General features: G+C 49.0%; 3 protein-coding genes across 3 annotated transcripts; all 3 read right to left on the bottom strand.

The window, feature by feature from the left end:
• Window positions 1–104: 104 nt before the first annotated feature.
• On the bottom strand, window positions 105–5,394 carry LOC309446579 (glutathione S-transferase theta-1-like). Its single transcript, XM_082066442.1, has 5 exons — window positions 5,237–5,394; window positions 2,845–2,932; window positions 2,016–2,166; window positions 1,274–1,450; window positions 105–736 (listed from the first exon to the last, which is right to left on the bottom strand). The coding sequence occupies exons 1-5, from the start codon at window positions 5,346–5,348 to the stop codon at window positions 536–538; spliced, it is 729 nt and encodes a 242-aa protein (XP_081922568.1). The 5' UTR covers window positions 5,349–5,394; the 3' UTR covers window positions 105–535.
• Window positions 5,395–6,322: 928 nt separating this feature from the next.
• Window positions 6,323–15,507, bottom strand: DDX51 (DEAD-box helicase 51). The gene is made up of 16 exons (XM_082066319.1): window positions 15,455–15,507; window positions 14,891–15,246; window positions 14,245–14,483; window positions 13,972–14,122; window positions 13,108–13,253; window positions 12,698–12,769; window positions 12,414–12,520; window positions 11,874–11,982; window positions 11,173–11,318; window positions 10,500–10,692; window positions 9,762–9,877; window positions 9,554–9,670; window positions 8,551–8,652; window positions 8,019–8,082; window positions 7,670–7,804; window positions 6,323–6,836 (listed from the first exon to the last, which is right to left on the bottom strand). The coding sequence occupies exons 1-16, from the start codon at window positions 15,475–15,477 to the stop codon at window positions 6,810–6,812; spliced, it is 2,103 nt and encodes a 700-aa protein (XP_081922445.1). The 5' UTR covers window positions 15,478–15,507; the 3' UTR covers window positions 6,323–6,809.
• A 655-nt stretch (window positions 15,508–16,162) lies between these two features.
• MIF (macrophage migration inhibitory factor) lies at window positions 16,163–18,472 on the bottom strand. The gene is made up of 3 exons (XM_082066035.1): window positions 18,269–18,472; window positions 17,262–17,434; window positions 16,163–16,422 (listed from the first exon to the last, which is right to left on the bottom strand). The coding sequence occupies exons 1-3, from the start codon at window positions 18,374–18,376 to the stop codon at window positions 16,356–16,358; spliced, it is 348 nt and encodes a 115-aa protein (XP_081922161.1). The 5' UTR covers window positions 18,377–18,472; the 3' UTR covers window positions 16,163–16,355.
• Between the last annotated feature and the right edge of the window lie 2,725 nt (window positions 18,473–21,197).

Here is a 21,197-nt window from a genome sequence, read left to right as displayed (position 1 = left end):
AACCGGCAGTGGCCAAGTGCTCCCAGAGCCCTGGCAGCGTCCCCACCAAGGGCTGGGTCACAACCCATCCCTCTGCTGAAAAAGCAAGAATCTTCCAGCTGAGCTTGTTGCAAAGTGAAAGCCATTTTCAATTATTTTTCTTGTTTTAGACAAATCTGCTCTGTCATACCCTCAGTTGCCTTTTCTTGTAGTGCTGTGACCTGGAAAACTCAAACCAGGGATGGAAAGGGCAGTTCTGACTGTCCCCAGTTCACATATGGACCAAATCACCTCTGTCCTCAAGCAGATCTAGTGATGCTGGAGCAAGAAAGAAAAGCCTATAGGGCTGCAGCTCAGAAACCTGTAGTGGCCAAGAGGGGAAAGCAGCTCACTACAGCCTAAGATGTAGGTTTTTTCCCTTCTGAGTTGTGGAAAGGCTGTGATTTAAGTGCATTTTGTGAAGTGGTGCTTCTGTATGATTTTTAGAAGAAATGCTGAAATACTGCAAAAAGCCTACACGAAATCATCCCTTTTACTTGAGTATAACCCCCTAATTCTAGCTGACCGGCTTTAGGAGCACTTGCTTCACATACTCCCGCATCTCGGGTGCCATATGATCAGCAGTCAAGTTCTTGACATTCAAGATCGCTTGATGGGCTTCCTGGAAGAGCTGCTTCCCCACCGCTTCTTCCACCCGCTTGCGCCACGCTGCCAACTTGGGCCTCTCCTCGAAGATGTTGTGGCCGGCGCCCACGAGCTGCAGGGAGAGCAAGAGAACCCGGGAGTGAGTCAAACAACACACTGGCCAGTGATGGGAGCAGACTGAAGCACGGGTATGTGTTTGGCTCAAGGCACAGACAGTCGTCACGTTAGGTGGAGTTCATCTCCGGTTTTTAGCTCGTAGGAAGCAAGTGGTGTCACCCTCAGCAGCTGCTGGCCCTGGGGACATGCATCGGAAGAGCTCTGCCGTGGCTAACCCATTAATTGCCTAAAGCAGAACACGGAGGTCCATGCACACCAGCACATTTCTTCCCAATATCTGTACTTTCTCTGCCTAGTTTGTAATTTATCTTTTTTTCTGAGGACCTTTGTCCACGCTGTCTCACCAAAGTAGGTGTTCCCTGGCAACCTCAATTATGGTTAAACTCAAAAAGGAACAAAATTTAACTCTGCTACAGAGTTAAGTGCAGGGACAAAGACCTGCCATGAAAGGTTTCTGGTGCAGCAGTCACCACCGCGCCTGGTCTGTCCCCAGCCCAGCGTCCACATCCCACAGGCTGGGGTCATTGCTCACCTGCATGAGCTCCGCCACTGCTACGAGATCTGCCAGGGAGACCTCTTTGCCTGCAATGAAGGGCTTGTCCTGCAAGAACTTCTCCTCAAACTGGTTCAGGACAACATTCAGCTCTTCAATAGCACGTTGCAGGTTCTCTGGAGGGGGTGACTGGCCGGTGACGAGAGGCAGAAACACCTGGCAGGGAGAAGGAAAAGTTGCTTTTTACATGTTTCCCTCCAGACTTAGTCTGTTCCCTGTCACTGCCACCCTCTGAGGATCCCTCACCCGCCATGCCCGAGAACAAGTGGTGCTGCTAATCTGCGTTGGCATTTTAACATTAACGTCAGTCTTCTTCATGCCTGCCCTTGTCTATTCCCTAGAAAGTCTGAAATTTCAGCCACAGGAGTCTCCTTTCCAGGGAAGGCTGAACCATCAGCAAGCAACTGCATTTTGTTTTCCAGTGGGAGGTTCTTTTTTCCCATGAAGCTGGGCAGAAGGCAGTGAGCTGTGTCTGCTGTTGGCTGCTCACCCGGGACAAATCTGCTCTGGCTCGCAGTGCATGCAGAGCTGTGGCTGCAGCATGAGGTACTCGGGACACTTCAGTTAAGCTTGGCTGAGCAGCCAACTCAGTTCCAGATCTAGTTTTGTTCCTGTCTGTCACTTGGCTTGTACATGTGTGCCCTGCACACACAGGAGGTCCTTCCTAGGCCATTGCACTCACAGCTCTTAGCACTTAGTTTTTAGTATATGATGCTCTTACCTTCAGAAGGAACACCTTGATCTCCTTCTCACGAATCCTGGTGTGCTGCCAGGCCAGGTACTCATCAACTCTGGCCCTTTGCTGCAGGTCAGACGGGTACCAGTGATCAGGAGTCTTGAATTTCCGCGCCAGGTACAGGAGGATTGCGATGCTGCCCAGAGAGCAAGGCAGACTGGTGAGCTATCACCTGAGACTGAAGCACCTCATCCTTTCTTCTTCCCCCGGATTTTGCACTGCTGGACCAGCGGCAGCACAAACCTGATCTGAGTTGAGCAGAAGTGCAGGTCACACAACTGCAGCGAGGCACACGAGTTTGTGCTGGCTTGACCAGCGGCTTGTGGACAGCATCATCTGATATTAATACATCAGCCCAGCGAGACAGATATGGGCTGCTGGTACAGTTATTCCATCAACATTTTTGAGCAACTATGAGCCAGAGGCTGAGTTTGTACCAAGTCTGAGCTTTGTATTGCCCGGCCATCCAGCAGCATCAGATTTACTGCACTGAACTCCAGCCTCCAGCTGCAGGCAGAGAGCAGGAGGACATCAGGACAGGTATTTTGGCTTAGAAACATTGCTTACATGCAAGCTAGCTCCAAGCAGCAGCTCACAGATTTTTCCACGATCAATGCTGTTTGAGTGGCTTACATGGAAAGCTGCTCTTGAAACACAGGTCTATGTTATGTACAAGTAGAGCAGATAGGAAGGAGTCAAATAATAGTCACTACCAGGGCTGGAGTCCCAGCAGAGAGCAAACAGCTCACTGGCAGAATCCGAGCGTTAGGAAAAACAACACTGCAGTAGGGGTTGGAGCTTATCTGAGCCTCACCTCTCTGCTAAGGTGAAAGAACCGTCCCTTAACGCAGGCACCTGCATCAGGAGATTCACCTTCTGGAACTCCTCCAACCTGTGCTGCCCTGCGGAGGGACATGAGAAGTTGTGCTTGGCAGTGATGCTCAGGACCTGTCTGCAAACACCTGAGGAGTCTGTGGGGACCACCCGGCCTCACCTTCCCGGTTTTGATTGTACAAATACAGTCTTGTTAAAGTCTATTAGCAATCAAAAAGTGCCGCAGGGTGAATATAGGGTTTGCTCTACGATGTTGCTTACTTGCTTATTGCCTGCATACCGGAACTGCCTCTCGACAGAGGTCAGAATGGTGAAAAGTCCTTTAATACCAACAGCACTTGCCAACTCAGGGCTTTATCAGCAATAAGTTTGTGCCTGGAATTACCTGTCTGGTACGCACACAGAACACCGAGCTCCTCAGAGGACAGGGAGCTGGGTATCGGAAATGTGAACCACAAGGACTGGGAGAAAGCAAGGGATATTTGGATTTTTTGCTGGGAGATAATGTAACTTATACTAAACTCTTCTTTTAGTCCTCAGATGATTTTAGTGATTCCATATAAAGCCATGGGTACTTTATTATAGATCTATCAATCAGCTCTTTATGCAAGTTTTGCATATCCTTTATCACAGCAAATATGGATTTGAGTTTGCCTTTAGGCTGTCTTCTGGCACTTGGCAAACGTGGTTAGTGACTCTTCCCCAGTCCCTTGGCTCACAGCCCGTCTCCCCCACCCCCCTCAGAAGGACTCAGTGTGCACATTCCAGGTCCTTGGGTGTCCCTGTGATTTCCACCCATTCTCACTCTTTCCACCCATTTGCTGGAGACTTACCCTGCCAGTAGCCCAAGAGCTTCTCTGGAGGGGGCACATTTAACTCGCCAGCTCAGATCCCAGCACATTTTCTCTCACCTGGTCCTTACACGCCATGCAGTGACGGGTCCTGGGGCCGCATCCACGGGTGTGTGCTCATTTGGGGGCGGCGTGCCCGTACCCACCTGCCGAGCAGCTGGATGCTGAGCTGACCCAGCTGCAGGAACCCCCAGTGTGTCCCCATGGCGGGGTGAGCACACACTGCAGGAATGGGATGCACCTCTAGCATTCCCATGAGCCAAATTACACACCTTAATTCCCCTGACCAAAACAAGCACTGATGTCACAGGACGCAGATCTCTGAGAAACTGTGATTTAATTAACTTTCCTTCCTTTCAGTTCCCTGATACTATTATTTCAGTTGTTCCATTCTGCTTGCCTGCTGGTCTCCTCTCTTTGCACAAGTCTCACCACAAGCGTTTATTTATTGGGAAAGAAGGGGAAGGACACTAGACGAGCCTGTCCCCAGCTACAAACAGTAGCAACAGTTTTTCCTACCAAGACAAGTCATAAGAAAGCCATGGTAAGGTGCAACAATACACAGCTACGGTGAGCAGGGGAACACCCAGAGATGGAACCACAACACGCCTCAGGTTTCTTTGAGTCACAGCCTGGAGCCTTTTTCATTCCTTCATCAGTTTTAGACCCAGGAGCCTTCTCACCTTTCATTGTTTTTAAGTATTATGTACTGTTTCTGTGCCCAGTTCATTACCTTGATTTCAAACCCAGCAGAGCTCTGGAAATGCTGAAGGATAACTTTTACCAGCTTCAGTTACACAGAAAGAAGATACAGATCTTTGGGTATCCTTTGTGAAAACACACACTTCCTCTCAGGCAGGCTCCTATCAGTTAGCAGTTGGTTTTAATACAAACCAAACCACCTTCCCTTCTTCACTTCTCAGTGTTCAGATCCCTGTCATCCCTGTCAATCCCTGCTAAGAGGAGAAAAGCTGCCCTGCAGCAAGCGCTGCTGCTTACCGGCGTGCGAAGGTTTCTAAGGAAGTTGAATTAGAGAGCACAAACGGCACAGCTCTGCTGTCCTTACCCACACATGAACATCCCACCTCTGCTGCTTTTTGTCTCCCATTTAAACACGGAATAGCCTCAGATCTATCCCATCCTGAGTGCTTCTCTGAAAAGTGGTCCTTTTTTTGGACACCCTTTTTCCACTGGGGTGGGGCTGATATAAAAGTCATTCCAAACCTTTGAAGAGTCACATTTGTTGCAGAGGACTTTGTCTCACAGCACTGAGACTACTAGTCAAAAATCAGGGTTTCCTTAGGAATTTAGGTCCTGTTTTCACCTTAACATCAAGAGCCCTCTACAGCTGCAGGGCCACCCCATCCTCTTGCAGCATCTCACACCCATGGGGCCAATTGAGTCACCGGGTTCCACCTGCGGCTCTGCGAGGGGAGCTCAGGGTCCCCACAGGTCTGTGCACAGCGACGAGGGGAGGAGCTGGGGGTCCCCGGGGTGCAGAGAACCCCCAGCCCCACTCACCCTTCATCAGGTCCACGTGCTTGAACTCGAAGGGGATGTTGTTGCTGCGGGCGAAGATGTAGAGCGCCCGGCAGGGCTGCGAGAGCAGGTCCAGGTACAGCTCCAGCCCCATCCTGCTGCTGCCGCTTGCACCGCTCCGCTCCCGGGCCGGACACCGGCCCCGCGCTCTTGTAGCAGCACCGGCCCCTCCCGCGGGGCGGAGCCGCCGCCCCGGGGCTGCCCCACCGCGCTACCGGCCCGGCCCCACCACGGGTCTTTGCCCCGGGGCTGCCCCACCGCGCTACCGGCCCGGCCCAGCCCCACCGCGGGTCTTTGCCCAAGGGACCCGCGGCCGGGAGGGCTCCGGCCGGAGGGGCGGGCAGGGCTGTGCCCGGTGGTTTCAAAGAACAGGGGAGATGCAGATTCAAAGTTCCAAGCGGGCTCTGCCAGCTCGTGTTTGAACTTGGGCTCAGCTTCACAACTGCCCAGAGAGCTTAATGATAAGCAAAGTCAAAGTTAGGCTAAATCAATAGAAATGCGGCAAGGTAGATCTGTGCTTGGTTCATGGACACTCGCAGCTCTTGTGTAAGAGAACCTTTGGTTTCTGCTATTCTGGCACCTGCCCAGGACACACAAAAACTGCCTGAGTCACGCAATGGGCAGACACACGCTACCTCACTGCTGTAAAACCACGCGTTACTCCCATCTTTACAAGACACAACCACCGTTCCTGACACCCCTCCCTCCAACTTGCCCAGATAATGTATTGCTAATGCTGGTGTATGTTTATTTTACTAAGTATTAAGCCAGAGCCGGACTGTTCCCTGCTGAAGATCTTGGAGGGCAGTTGCTGTAGCTTTAAGCATTCTGCCAGGGCAGCTAAAAATAGGCAGTGGTGTGTGTCAAATACAGAGTTTTGGCTTGCAGTGATACTAGCCAAGCCTAGTATATTCACCTTCAACATCAGACATTTTAGCCTGCATTAACACCAATCTAACACTTAATAATACCTGCTGGTACTGAAAGTTGAAACAACATAGGCAAGGAAATACCAAGAAAAGCACAAAACTATACAAGTGAAAAATCCTTTCAACACTATCTCCATCCTTGTACCCAAGAATCTTTATTAGACACCGTTTTAAAAATATATATATCATTTATTTAAAAGTTGCAATGACTTTAGCCTAGAGCAGCTCGCCAAACAACCCTGCTGTGGGCACCGTGCAGGTGTTCATGCATTTGCAGGTAGAGCTGCTTGTGCCGTCAGACAGAACCAGGAGCTGTGTCACAGCCCGCACCTCTGGAGAGCAGCAGTTCCATCAGGCCCCTGCTCCAGAGCTGCGTAACAGCTCAATGCTGGTGGTTTCACACGTGCCAGTACATGATGCAAGGTCCTCTTTGAGATAACTATCTTTCTTTTTAAGACAGTTACTGAATTCTGTTCTCATTGTCCTTGAAAGGGGAAGATGATGTGTAACAGCTGACTTCAGATATGATAAGGCTGAGGAGTCGACCATTCAGGGACCGTGTCTCCTTGCCATCCTGCTCAGCTGCTTCAGTGCCACAAAGCACAACCACCTCAGCTTCCATTCATTCAGGCTCGTTTCTGTGCTCGCTCGTTCTGTTCAAAATTAAAGTTGAGAAGGTGACTGAAGATGCCCTTGTCTCAGAGTCACACAGGAGGGACTTTGGGGAAGCAATGAGACAATTTAATAATCCTTTCTGCTCCAGTTCTCAAACACTGCTAGTCTGCAACTCAAAATCACCATTTTTCAAGAGCAGATATTTATCAGGAATCCTTCAACTGGAGAACAGAACACCTGGCAAATCATACAGCACAGTCTATTATGGATCCCTAGTCCACCCATTTGGCAAGTTAAATACTGCCCCTGCTTTTGTCTGAAAGCTCCCAGCCTTCCCACTCGTGTATAAAGGAGGGCCAGCTAAAAATGCTTTCCTGGCCTGGAATACCCAACTTCTAGTCAGCATGAACTCTGTAATGACAACAGGTTCCATTTCTGCATTTTGTTCGCCTGCCTCTGGGTCGCTGCCAAGATCCCAGCTCCAAAGGTACCGAGAAAGGCAGAAAAGGAAACACCACGAACCATAGAACAGAATCATAGAATCATTTAGGTTGGAAAAGACCCTCAAGATCGAGTCCAACTGTTTATCCAGCACTGCTAAGTCCACCACTAAACCATGTCCTTAAGTGCCACGTTTACACATCTTTCAAATACCTCCAGGGATGCTGTTTACCTTTCTTTTAACAGAAAAGATCTTTCTGCCCTCCCCACCCTTTCTGAGTAATGATGTACCCAAAACCACTGCCCACATACTGCAATGTCAATGTCTCAGTAAAAGGATCCTGGACACTAACACTTGTGCTAGCCATGACTTGCAATAAACTGCAAGCTGTAGCTTTTTTTTTTTAATCTTTACCCCCATTTCAATTACCTTGACTGTCTTCTCAAGCTTACACAGAGCTTCCTCATATTGCTGCACCAGCGGCTTTAATGAGTTGCCCTTCACTGGGTGCTTCTTTACATCTCGGATCCCGGCATCCTTCAACATCCGCAGAAACCTACGTTCCTGCGAAACAAAACCGACACGGGAGATGAGACACCCCACTGCCCATCAGCTAGAAAACGAGCACGTTTTGGAATGTGCTGCCTAGTCAGGAAACACCTGAAGTCTCCAAGTCCAGAGCTCAGCTGGCTGGGAAAGGTGGGAAGCACTATGAACCTTACCTTCCTTACACTGCTCCACGCACCCTTATCAAACAAATCCCCCACCAAGTTCGCACCTGAATTCTAAGGACCAAGCTGAAAGCGACACCCACTTCTCCTGCACGAGCTGTTCTTCCAACTCTGAAAACACAAAAAGTAGCATCAGGTCAGTTTAGCCATTTGGTCACTGCCATTATCACCTCCAAGAGTCCGATTCTGAAATTCTCCAGAGTTAAGAAAGTCTGAGTTTTTTAAGGCGAGCACAGCAGGACTGGCCACGTGTCACACAGGATGAACATTGCCAGGGCTCGTTTACAGCTACTGAGCCGCTGCAGTTTTCTGATCATCTAGAAACCCAGCACGTGATTCTGTCCAGGACAGTATTTCTAGCTCCTGTAAAATACATTTTCTAAAATAGGGTGCTAGTTCTCCATTTCAATACTGCAATACACTGGTGATGCTACAAACTTAATTTTTATTAGAAAGCTATTTGCATATTAAAGTAAAAAACTGCAAAGCTAAAAACCCTTTTAAATGCATGTCACTTTTGCTAAATATTTCAAAGTAAACCAAGCTCAAACATCTTCCTGTTGTTCCCGGTTGTCTTACCGGTGAATATACGTCCTGATGAACTGTGGCGCATCATAGTTTATTACATAATTCACTCCTTTAATGTCGATCCCTCGTGCAGTGGCATCTGTGCTGATTAACCTGGTTTTAAATGTATATATAGTCATTGTCAGGTAACATCTCTTGCAGTACACACACACGCAAGTGAACACAGCACAACTCTCACTAATGTCCCTGTGGCCGCCGAGCATGGCAGCAGCACTAAGCCACTCCTTGCTGTCCCTGGCACCATTAGCTGCCCGCAGACCCCGGAACATCACTAGTCATCACCTACTGCCGTGCATGAGAAGCTACTGTTTCCAGGTTCTCTACACACTTGACACCGAAACAGTTCCCACCACACTGGACGTTACACACCTGTAGCTATATGAACATTCCATAAGGGCACTGAATACAGACAGAGAGGTGTGAAATTACAGTAGTCAAGGAGGAAATAAACACAGGGTTTGGATTTAAAAAAGAAAAAAATCCAGAAAATAAATATTGACCTTCTTCTCAGATACAGTTCCACACAGCTACCAAGATCACAAAGCAAGGCAAACACAGGGATAGAAGTAAATCTGGATGCCAGTCTGATCAGGGATTTCTTTGGCAGGAAGCACTAATACTATATATAGTTCCAGCACCAAAATCCATTTCCTTCCAGTAAGTGCCAGACCCCAAGCACACACATTAAACTTGAGATTCACAGAACTGTATGTGTTTTGGACAACTATATGAACAAGCAGTTAAATTTACTGCTTGTTATAAAATAACGATCAGCAATTCAGATTACAGCTACATTAGAGAAGTCCAAATTACATGCAGGGTGAACAATTCAAAAGTCCCAAGTCCAAGTCTCACATGCACTCTTTAAATTGCTTCCTGCATGCCCTGTTTTACAGGGGATCCCTATTAACTGTGTTCTTGGTTCTACCTAGTTTTTTACACTGGAAATATCCTATGTTGAACAACATACGGGAAACTAATTTAAGACGCTCACAGTTGTATTTTGCCTTGCTCAAATTCCTTCATGGTTCTCTGTCTCTCATTCGGAGATAACCGAGAAGAAAATTCAGCCACAGTGACTCTACCAAAGGCTTGAACCAGCAGGAACAATCTGCAGGTAAGTGGGATAGAAACAGTCACTTCATTACTCTGTAACATTACCTGACAGGTACCTACTAGAGTGATCTCATTCTTATATTCACCTGTGAGAAGCTTCTCTGGAGTTGGTAAAGCACAACACGCGGCTAAATTTCATTGTCAGCATGAAATGCAAGAGGAGCAAAGGCTTGGAATTCAGGTCACAAGGCACATAACATTGCTGCAGGCGACAGGAAAGTTCAGAGACAAAAGTTACCTCTTGCCAAAGATGTCTTACTCTGAAACCCATTAAGTTTCCATGACCCACATAGGCTCGGATGTTTTACAACTAATAGTAGCAATAGCAGAGTCTACAACGCCACCCCCTTTAGAACAAGTCATGGAGGAAACAGCACAAAGCGGAGAAGGGAGACCTGGGCTTTTCTGTTCGCGCTTCTCCATAGCAAGTAATAACACACACTGCGTTCTTGTCTGCGCAGTGACCTGTAGCCACATGCCTTGAAATGCGTGTTATACATAGGGACAGCTGGAAAGTGGTACTACATTACTTCATACCTCCCTTCCCCATTGTTGGTGAACTTAATTCTGCATGAAGAAAGTTTTGATTAAAAAAAACAATCCAGTCTTAACCAAATGAACACTTAAGTAATGAAAACAAATGTGCAAAAGTAGAAGTCTATGGATAGTAAATACTCCCAAACCCACTTTCGCCCGGCACCTCTGTAACGCAAGGAATTGTAGGGAAGGCATATTTTTTTATAGGGTAAAACCAGAACCAGATAATCCAGAGTTAAACAAATCTTCAAGTATAATTTATACAGGAGAATTAATGTCATACCTACCGATAGCCCCTCGGGGAGTGTGTATTTAGTGTCTTGTTCAGTCTCTGTTCCCTCCCCAAAACTTTTCTTCTCAGAATAGACAGACGTGAAGAGGCGAGGCTGGAATAAATTTAGCTGCTGCAGTTTTTCCGGGTCCTGGGTGAGCGTGGCTGAAAACAGGAGTTTCTGTAAGGGTATCTGAGGATAGCAGGAGCTGAAATAAACAGCACATGGAAACTGAGCTTTGAGGATGGGGCAAAGCAGTTCCCCCACAAGTGCCTTCAGATGATATTATGAGGGAAGCAATTAACTCTTTTTGATGCTCTTATCCTGATCATTCCAACAGTTTTCCTTCACATCCATTGCTCAGCTTGCCAGAGGGCATTACCAGAGTCACTGTGCAAGTGAATCACTGACTTGCAATATCTGTGCCTTCTTTTGGTGCTCCTTTAACCTACTTAAGGAAAGCCTGGAGAATACAATACTTAGGCTTTGGTCTAGGAGACATCCTCTAGTATCACCTCTTCACTGTCTTTTTCAAGCTTTGCAAAAGCAGCTGCCTGGCTTGGGCAGACATTTCTCAGAGTGAGCAAGTTTTGGGAGTGCCATTGAGGGAGCAGTGTAAAGCAGAGCAGTGGCATCTAAGTGCTGGTGTCTGAGCTACCAGTCCAAAGAAACACATTTGGCAACTTACCTGGCTGCTGTTATAGGCCCTGGTTGGGTCCTCTGAAAAAGCGTGTTGGAGCCAGAGCCATTTTCCACTTGGAATGCAGCTTTGACAATTTGGTTCAGACAGTTCTGGTGCATGTCATCAATCATACGGTCAGCTTCATCCACGATCTGATACACAAGGACAAAAACCGCTACTTGTTAAATGCTGCCTGACACTGGGCAACTTTTATTTTCTTTTTGTAATATTATCATTATCAAATGAAGGCAGAAGTTTCTACCCCAAAACTGAACTTTGCTTTTATTTCAGTGGCTCGGTAGCCAGCCTGACATTCAAACTACAGACAAGTTCATCTGCACATGAACCTAATGCATGTCTCCCAATAAGAGATACAAATCTCCATATCCTAAATAAGATTGCAACTATGTTTCTGCACAGACTCTCATATGGTGGAAACTACTACAGTCTGATAATTTAATCAGATCTTGACCAACAGGGCTTTGAGTTTGTGTTTGCAAGAGGCTAAGAGAGAAGGGGCAGTGGGCAGATACTTGGGTGTCACAAGTTGGAATGAAACATCTTGAGACTGTTGCCTGAGGATTCTGGAGACCAGGCCCATACAATGGTACCAGCAGAGATTATTTATCTACCATGCAAGAACAAAGCAGGAGCTACAGCTGTAACAGACCTCACACTAAGATGGGAGACCTGTGGAGTTGACTCACCAGGAAGCGAAGCTGCGTCAGGCTGAACCCCGGGGTCTGGTTGATATGATCTGTGAGCCGCCCTGGCGTAGCCACAATAATATCAGCTAGGCTGCAATAGCCTGTCACTCTGAAAGAACAACCAGCCCATCAGTAAGTTTCTCCCTACACTGTAAATGTAACCAAGATTGTTGGTCAGCAGACCTTCAGATTTTCCTACTATTTACTTAACTGAGATATAATATAATTCGAATATGCACTTTACTTTGGGAGGCATGCAAAGGCAGTGCTGGACACTAACCCCTAATTTTAAATAAAAACCATAATTCTTCATTGCTCTTATAAAAAAAAGCTTAGTTGCAGCAAAATCTCTTAACACTCCTTTGTACCTGTGGGTATAAAAGGTTAACATTTGCACTCTACTCAGCTCATCAAGAACCCCAAAATCTAATAATTATTGCAAGATGGCGTGACACAGCTGCCTGTATTTTGACCTTCTGCTTACTGAGATTAAATAGTTTACGATATCTTTAAACTTTATCAAAAGACTTTTTAACCTACTTTTTCTGCACAAGCATTTCCTGCTCCTTTGCAAAAGATTTCTGGCCAGTAATCAGAACGACCTTCAGACCCGTCCCGTCAGTGTAAATGTTGAACACTTTACTCACCTGCAAAGAGATGCACTTGGTTAGCCAGAACAAAAATTGGTTAAAGTAATACATTCCATTCCACTAACATCAAACCCACTGATGGGTCTTCAACCTCCCTCACAGAACAGCCAAGTCTTGACCGCACCAGCCCCTCTGTCGGCCCAGCTCTGCTCAGGGAGGTGAGGAGCCACGTACCTGCTGTGCCAGTTCTTTGGTGGGCAGAACAACCAGAGCTCGTACTTGGCAAACTACTCGATCTAGCAGAACCTGCCAAAACAAAGGCCAAATGAGTCCCTGAAGGCAGTGGGGAGAGAAGAGGGTTCTGGTATCTAACCTAGCAAGAAGAGATGGGCTTGACACATCCTCACGGAATTTTATGTCTCCATTTTACCCTCCCAAGTCCTCATGCTAAGCTTATCTGAGAAACGGAGTGGGATGCTGAGATCAAGGGGACTCATACAGCTCCCTCAACTCTGAGATAAAAACCTGCTGCTTTGCAGCCACAAATTCCTTGGCTTTTTGACCTACTTCTAAGTTCAGGTTTTGCTTGAACAAAAGCAACCCCGGCACCTTCCCAACAGGTATTTCACTGGGGATGAACTCACCTGGACTATGGGTATGACAAAAGACAGGGTTTTACCACTGCCAGTGGGTGCTGAGACACAGATGTCTTTGGGGCGATATCCTCCCTGCCCCATCAAATACCCATTAGATGCGCTCTGGAGAATGGCAGGAATCACCTCTGCCTGCACTGAACAAACACAGAAACAAACATTAACTACAGAATCAACTGGGCTAAACCCAGTGCATCCAGACAAGCAGTTATACACAATGAATCTGTTTTCACATCTGTGCTGCTGTTGCTATAGACATGAGAGAGGAAGAAATCAAAACCAGTTGTTAAAAGAGACACTATCTGTTTTTGCCTGGCTCTTGTACACTCCTGGGAGCTCAGCACTGAATACGGAGATTTCCCCCTCCATGAATTCAGCTACTTCTCATGCTCAGCTAGGATGTTACTCTGTTAAATGTTGGTTTCAACTCATACCTGTCTCCTTGTTCTCACAGTAGGATGGCACTGGACAGATTTAAAACCTATGAATATTTGTCTGTAAGCGTCGTTTCTTTGAAATACGAACTACTCTTTCATCAACACAGAATATGCAACACAGCAACGCAGCCTTATCTGCCAAGGAGCAAAATGCACAACACCTATAGGCGCTGGAGTAAGTCAAGCTGTTACTTCAAGCCACCATATTTTGTGGAGCTACATTTATGACTAGATAACAGACTTCAATTACTCAGCTTAGATAAAGCTTTGAAATTAAATTGTTAAAACTGGTACGATCAGTTTGATGCATTAAACTTGGTTTTATGTTTTACTTCACTAACTACATAAGACACACAGCAAGAGACTGCAGGAACTATCTAAGTCAGTTTAGAAAGACACAAAAGCACGATCAAGGTACCTGGAAAAAAGGACTGTATCCCATTCATCTGCAGCTTTTTCAACAGCCGGGGATGAATTCCTGGGACATCTCCGACTGGAACTAGATTATCCTTGATACGTTTTTGCACTAGTTTGGGTTGAGCAAGCCACTGTGGCAAGAAGGGCTGAACCTGAGGTGAAGGAAAGTAGAATAATAAAGCATTCCTGCCAAACAGGCAATGCCATACATAAATATGCTGTCAAGATGCATGTTCCTTCCTGGCCACCATCGAAACTCAGTCAAGCTAGTTACCTTCTGCACTGGCTTTTTGTCATAGTCTCCAAGAACCACCAAACTAGAGGGGGGAAGTTTTGCTTCTTCCTCTGAGGCTGCTATGGATGGCTCATCCTTTGTGCTTTGATTTCCTTCAGCTCCTTCACTGTCCTCTTTCTTCCTTGTTTCAGCTGCCTCTGTTTCCTCATCCCTCTTCTTCCTTTTAGAAGACTTCAAGTTGCTTCTGTTTTCCTGTTGTTTGGTGTCTTCTTCAGAATCTGGAATTTGGATAACAGGAATATAAAGCTACAGGTCAGAGCGTACTACAGAAAAGGGATGCAGGGAACACTTTACAATGTAGGACTTAAGCAACAACTTCCAAGCTCCTCTTTCTTCCTAAATCCAAGTGCAAATGCCAAACATTTCTTTGTTACTATGGAGGCAACTGAAGACTGAGGTGACACGCTTCCCTCCTTCCCTCACACTAAACTGATCCTTGAAGTTTACAAGATGGGGCTTTCCCCAAAAAAATGGAATTACTTTGGGGACATAATAAGCACAGGAAACCAACATTTATCACCATGCAAATTCGGCAAGTTACTCGAAGGGCAAATTGTGTCTACTTCTCTGTTGAGAACTGTTGACCACAATGAAGTGAAATCCTACAGCCTCAGTTTATCGTTACCTGTTGCAGTCCTCTCCTGCGGCACTTTGGATTTCCTTCTGTTTTCTTTTTTCCTCTTGGAGGGAGTGCTGCCCCCTGCTGCCTCCTCGCTGCCCGCCCTTTCCTCAGAAGAGCTGCGGGGCTGTTTCTTCCCCCGGGCCTGCGCACGGGGCCGCTCCTCGCTCTCCCGGTTCCTCTTTCTCTTTCCCCCGCCGGGCTCAGCCCCGGCCCGTTCGCCTCCATCCTGCTCGGGCTGCGCCTGCTCCCGCTTCTTCAGCTGCCGGGCCCTTGCCTGCTGCTGCAGCCGCTCCAGCAGCACCCGAGCCCGGTTCTCCGCCTCGGCCCCGTCCTCCTGCTGCTCCTCATCCCCGCCGTACCTGGAACAGCGCGAACCTCCTCAGGCACCCGCCGCCGCACCGGGCCCGGCCAGCCAAGCACCCCCCACCCGAGCCCGTGGTGCGCGGGGACGCCGGGGAGCTGCTCCCGCAGCCAGACCCCGTCCCGAGTCCCGGGCTGAGCCCGAGTCCGACCCGGGCCCGAGTCCCGGGCTGAGCCCGATCCCGGCAGCGGCGGGACCCCCGGTACCTGTTGATGCAGAACAGCGCCATGGCCGCGCCGCCCGGGCGCACGGAGATGACGTCACGGAGGCCGCGTGGCGCGCGGCGGAAGGCTCCAGAAGGCGGGAGGGGCGGTGCCGCGCGCACGCTGAGGGGAGGAGGGAGCGCGGGAAAGGGAACAGGAGTGGGACGGAAGTGCCCTTGTCGTGGCTCCGCCAGCACCGGGACGGCTGAGCATCACCCGGGGAGAGGCGGGCAGAGGGCGCGCGGGGACAGCACAGGCCCCGGCCCGGCAGGCCGCCCCCGGTGCTTGAGGGACGCGGCCTCAGCAACGCGGACAGCAGCGCTTGGACTCGGGAAGGAATAGCGCTCCATGCTCGTATGGCCCCACAAGGTGACAGGTTGTTAGAGGGAAGCCTCCCCGAAGCAGCAAACACAGGTTTGGCCCAAGGACTGCTTCCACTGTGGCCATGGAAAGGACTGAAAACAAATCCAAACAAACTTCAGAGCAACAAGAAACCCTGAGGGCATCTACAGCCTCTGGGGCCCAGCACGGTACAAATCACGCTGGAGTGCAGTGAGGCCCCTGCCACTCAGTCTGACCATGCTGTGAAATACCATGTCTGAGGAACAGAAGCAAACCCCAAGTGTTCCTTTTGTTCGCTTCAGCAGAGCACAACATACAGTGCTGACTGCACAACTCCATCCCCAGCCTGCAAAGCCTGCACCAGACAGCTTATTTCTAAATCTTTATTTGTTTTCAACACAGAAAACAGGAATGTTGAAGCAGCAATATTTAAACACTAGCACAGAGCCATCAATCTGTGAGAGTGTACAAAATGCAACATGGGGCCATCTGTGCGGTGGTCTCTGCTAAGGGGCAGGATGGGGGGAGGTCCAGGAGCAGCCTCTTCACAGACAGGAGAGCTCTACGCAAAGGTGGAGCCATTCCAGCCCACATTGGCAGCGTTCATGTCAAAGTAGTTGACATACACCCTGCAGAAGAGACACAGGAGCACACAATAAGTATTTATGTACTTTTATATAAAGTAATGAGACAGGACAACATAACAGGGGCAGTGCTTCCTGTTCCTCAGAAGAAATGTCAAGCTTCATTTTTATGGAGATCTAGCTGACTTCTCTGGCAGAGCCTCCAACAGGCAATATTCTTTGGAGTCCCTGGAGCTGTACTTTCGCCTTCTTTAAAATACCAACTCTTCTTCAGTCAGGGTCTGCTCAGGCACCAGACAGTATTTGGTCAGCAGCTTGTCAGAAGAATCTTCAGAGATCTAGCCCTTTTGTTCCTGAGCACTGCAGTCCCTCACACATGTCAAACAGGCAGCCTTACAAAAGCCAAGCAGGCCCTCAGGGCTGGCTCTGCACTTCTCCTTCCAGACCCAGCACATCAGTGGCAGCAGGTTCTTGCCGTCTCACTGCTGCACAGACGCTCTCCCAAGGCCCCACGGCCCGTGAGGGAGCTGGTCACCTGTCACCTGCTGGTTTCTACTTTGCCCATCAGTTCCAGCCTGTTACTGCTCCCACCTTGTGCCTCCAGCCTCCCATCACCAAAGGACAACACACCTCAGCAGCAAAAAAGCACCATGTACAACTTGTTGGTCCTCTGGAATTTTTCAGTACTCAGAGAATAGGAAGCCCTTTAATGGAGGACTCTCAAGGGAAAGATGTAGGCAAACTCTTAAGTGGACATGAAAACACTACAAATTATCACTTTGTATTTTCTCAATCACATGGACTAATTCCTGGCTTTTGCTATTTTTAAATGAACTTATCGGAGCAGTTTCAGAGAGCCAGTTAATAACATGTCCCAGCCTTACCTGTCTGCAGATATATGCAAGTGCTTAGAGATCAGATCACACAGGAGCTTGGTGTAGGTCTTGTTCTGCTGCCCTCCAATTTTGCCGATGCTGTACAGGCTGCAGAGCGCGCAGGGATCAGTGGAGCCCCCAAAGGACATCATCTGATCAGGTATGATGTGCACAGCGATGTACTGTGGGAAGAGAGCAAACATTAACAGCATATCACCTTCCCTCGCCTATGCAAACTTGCTTTAGGTACCAACTTCGAGCAGTGCAATTGTGTACTGTACATGCCCAGGCCCACGGCAGCACACGCTGCGGGGGTCCCCCAGGCTGGCTCTCACCTTTAGGAACAGGGGTTGTGTTTGTGTAAAGCTGCAGGTGGGACAGGAGCTCCTGTCCACTACAGCACCGCTGCTGCACAGGGCAAAGCACACACGGCAGGAGATAACAGCCTTAAAATGGTGTTTGTGTCACTCCCTCAAATCACTGACAAGACACCCAGCCTGTCTGCAGTTCAGCCTTATCGTGCTTTGGTTTCTCGGGCTGCAGCAGTCTGGCCTGAAAGCCGCTGTACCCGGCCCGGGATAACCTGGAGTAGCCGGGAGCGGAGCTCCCCGAGCTGTTCTCGGCTTTGCCAGAGCCTCGCTGGCCTGGCAGACACCACCCCGTCCCCATCGTGCCCCTGGCACAGCTCCGCGGCTGAAATCCCGGCTCCCGGGCACAAGCACAAACCAATCTCCGCCCTTGTAGCTGCTGGAGCACCGAGATCCCTGCAGGTCAGGCTGCTGCTCCGGGAGCCGCCCGGCCTGAGGCCGCAGGGCAGTGCGGCCAGGGGAGCGGACACCCGCGCTCTCTCCCGGGCCGCACAGAGCGGGCGCAGCCCCGCGGCCGCCCCGCCGGGTCTCCCCTCATTGCCGGGCGCCGCGCACGCGTTCGCTCCGCTCCCAGCCCACCCCCGGGCCCGGGGATGCGCCCGCGGCCCTTCCACCTCCGGTAGCGCCGGCCCCGCCGCCCGCCCTCACCTGCGCGGGCTTGCCGGTGGCCTTGGCCAGCTGCTGGGTGAGCTCGCCCAGCAGGCTGTCGGGCACGGCGTCCTTGCAGACGTTGGTTTGGATGGTGAACATGGGCATGGTGGCGGCGGCGGGGGGGGCCGATGGCGGGAGCGGAGCGACGGAAACTGCGAGAGCGGTGGCGGCAGAATGGAGCGAGGAGGCGGCGGCGGCGTTTTTATTGCGCGGGGCCGCGCCGGCCTTAAAGGGACCGCGCCCGGCGGGGCGGGGAGAGGGAAGGGGGAGACGGGACTGGCCCCCCGGCTGCTGCTCTTGCTGCGGGTTACGGCCTCCCTCCCTCCCTCCCGCCGCAGCGTTCCGGGCACAACTCCCCCCACTTTCCGCCGTTATTCGCGTGCTTTGTTACTACTATTGAGCATTTTTGAAGTTCTGTTGCAGTGCTCGTCCCTGGCACTGCGCCCTGCCGCCCTTGGCAGCTCATACATAACCCGGGATCCACGCATGTGGTGCTACTGCTTTAGGTTTTGCAGCATCAGGGCCAAAAGGGGCTACAGGCCCTAGCCTGGCAGTTGCAAAAAGGGATCCTCGCCTTGGCTCCGAAGGGAATTATTTTCTTTTGCAAAATAAAAGCACATTTGTACGTTTTTTGTTTTAACTGTGTGTATAGCTTTAACACAATGTAAGCAGAAACATCTGACTTGTTGGCATGTTAATTATTCTCTAACGTTTTTCAATCAAATGGAAGGGTGATCTATTACTCCACAGCATCCTTATTTTCACATCGTATTTCTCTACTTGAAAAAGGCAGAAGTGATCTCTTTTTTTTTCTTAGAAACGAAATGGTGCGTGTCTATTCGGAGGTGAGAGGCAGGCTGGGAGATGAGCCCTACGCTGGGCTGTGTGATGCGATGCACGTAGGCTGCAGAGGGCTCAACTCCCCACCCTACCTCGTATGCTGCCGTGACTTGCAGTGACTCAGGGTAGGCTGAAGAGAATCAGGCCCAGACCTCTCCATGCAAATCTTTCACACACAGGAATCGAGCATGTGTTAATTTTAACAAAGTCCAAGCACTGCTGCTGCTAGAAAGCTTGACCATATGTACATGTTACACGTGTGAACACACATAGCTCTGAACAAAGAGTAAGGAATGGTATGGGGAGGTTTTGGAGTGGCACAGGCTGTAACACTGAGAAGTGGCAGGACTGGAGCATTTATTTTTTTAGTGATTGACAGTGCTATTAAGAACTAATGTTGTCAGTTCCCTGCTGTTGTGTAGTTCCACTTATTCCTCCCACCTTCCTGCCTCCCAGAGCTGTTGCATGGAGGTGGGGTGGGGATTCTGGCACCACCGCTGTGCTTGCTCTGTGGGCCGCCAGGCCAAAAGTAGCAGAGCGTGGGCATTGCTGCCACAGAGTGGCGAGACATCTGCAATTTTATTCTCCTTTGGCTCCTTGACAAAGGAAAATGCAGTGTGTACATTTTCATAGCTTCTAAAAATGCATTTTTAGAAGTTAACTAAATACCAATGTGTTTCTGCATACCCCTCAAGTGATTGCACCACACTCATGCATTCATGATACATTTTCTGGATGTACAGCATCTGTTTTAAAACAGAATTGCCTGTGATTAAAATAAGAACGATGAAGAAATGTGTCTAAGAGAAAAAACTGAAAAGTAAAGTGTTTTACAGAAATATACCAGAGAGCATTCTGATGATGTGCCAGAGACAGAAGCAAAGGCAGCTTTTACGTTCCCTGTTAGAGAGTATACTTGTTAGCAAGTGGAGGTGGTCTTAATTGTGCTCGTGCCATGAGGTGCCTTAGGAACACACATTTCAGGGTCTGGATGCTCTGAGATTAATTCTGAAAGCATCTTGCATAGAAAGGCTTCAGAAGACATGTGGGGCAGGCTGAAGCTTCACTGGAGCCTGACTGCAAATAGCAGAGCAGGGGCATTCACAGGTTGCGGTTGTATTAGTACATATCCAGCTACATCCCCATTAACACCAGAGCACCTGGAGCAGGGAGGAGGGGCTGGGAGAGCAGCAGAGAATGCTGGTGCTGTGGCTCCGAGAACAGGCAGAGGCAGCGTTCTCTGAGCGAGTGGCTCTATGGAAGCAGGTTGATTTCTGGAAAAGGAAACTGCCTCCCCATGGAAGGTCCTGCTGTGTTGAGGGCCTTTGTAGCCATTCTGCCAAAAGAATGTGTATCTCATGGCATGTTTCAATGGGCAGCTTGGCAAGGCTTTAAGTGAACAGTATTCAATAAGATATACTCTATTTAGATACTAAGTAGCACATTGCCTTATTGGCTGTGCTGCCTTGATTCACCAAAGCAGCTTTCATTTGTTATCCCAACAAAGCATTTTTTGCAGGTTAAGGTGCAGGCTTGTATTTAAAGACTGTGGTTGCAAAGTGAAGATGTAATGGGGCAAAATGGGATGTTCACAATAGAGCTCAAACAGGGGTGCGATGGGGTTGGTTCTTCGAGACCAAAAAAAAAGTCATAATACACCTAACTTTAGAGATTCAGGGAACATATCTGTACTCCATCTTTTTATTTTACTTTGGAAGCAAATGATCTTATCTGACGCAAGGCTTGAATAATAAATATTTATATGTAAATCTTCCTTTCATAATTCACCACTTTGGCCTCTGGGAATGTCTCGCTGTGCCTCTGCCTCATTTTGAGCTGTGCTCTGATCTTCACTGTCACTGCAAATTGTTCAATGGATGAAAAGGGGAGGGCAGAACAGTGAACAGTGGGTTTTTCCACTTAGGCCCTCTGCCTGTGCTGTGCCCTGAGGGATGCACAGCACAAGTGTTTCTGCTAAGCAGCTGGATGTCTATGTAGTGTTAGATCTAAGGAGGACCTGGACTGCAATCCATCCCTTTTAAATAAGAGGCAATCATGTGTTTCCTCCTTTTGAAGGGAGGTCTGT

Source organism: Streptopelia decaocto (assembly GCF_964273445.1).
Source record: "Streptopelia decaocto genome assembly, chromosome: 15".
In the NCBI taxonomy this organism is placed as follows: domain Eukaryota; kingdom Metazoa; phylum Chordata; class Aves; order Columbiformes; family Columbidae; genus Streptopelia; species Streptopelia decaocto.
The sequence above is the reverse complement of the archived record's forward strand: the minus strand, read 5'-3'. Positions and strand labels throughout refer to the sequence as shown.

Excerpts from the sequence above, each read along its gene's own strand:
- LOC309446579 (XM_082066442.1), bottom strand. The coding sequence starts at position 5,348 with ATGGGGCTGGAGCTGTACCTGGACCTGCTCTCGCAGCCCTGCCGGGCG. Across the intron at positions 1,451-2,015 it reads TCAAGGTGTTCCTTCTGAAG|GTGTTTCTGCCTCTCGTCAC; the intron begins GTAAGAGCATCA and ends TCTCCCTGCCAG. Across the intron at positions 737-1,273 it reads CAGTGGCGGAGCTCATGCAG|CTCGTGGGCGCCGGCCACAA; the intron begins GTGAGCAATGAC and ends CTCTCCCTGCAG.
- DDX51 (XM_082066319.1), bottom strand. The coding sequence starts at position 15,477 with ATGGCGCTGTTCTGCATCAACAG. Across the intron at positions 11,983-12,413 it reads GAAATGCTTGTGCAGAAAAA|AGTGACAGGCTATTGCAGCC; the intron begins GTAGGTTAAAAA and ends TTGTTCTTTCAG. Across the intron at positions 8,083-8,550 it reads ATCAGGACGTATATTCACCG|AGTTGGAAGAACAGCTCGTG; the intron begins GTAAGACAACCG and ends TTGTGTTTTCAG.
- MIF (XM_082066035.1), bottom strand. The coding sequence starts at position 18,376 with ATGCCCATGTTCACCATCCAAACCAACGTCTGCAAGGACGCCGTGCCC. Across the intron at positions 17,435-18,268 it reads CCACCGGCAAGCCCGCGCAG|TACATCGCTGTGCACATCAT; the intron begins GTGAGGGCGGGC and ends CTCTTCCCACAG. Across the intron at positions 16,423-17,261 it reads TTGCATATATCTGCAGACAG|GGTGTATGTCAACTACTTTG; the intron begins GTAAGGCTGGGA and ends TCTCTTCTGCAG.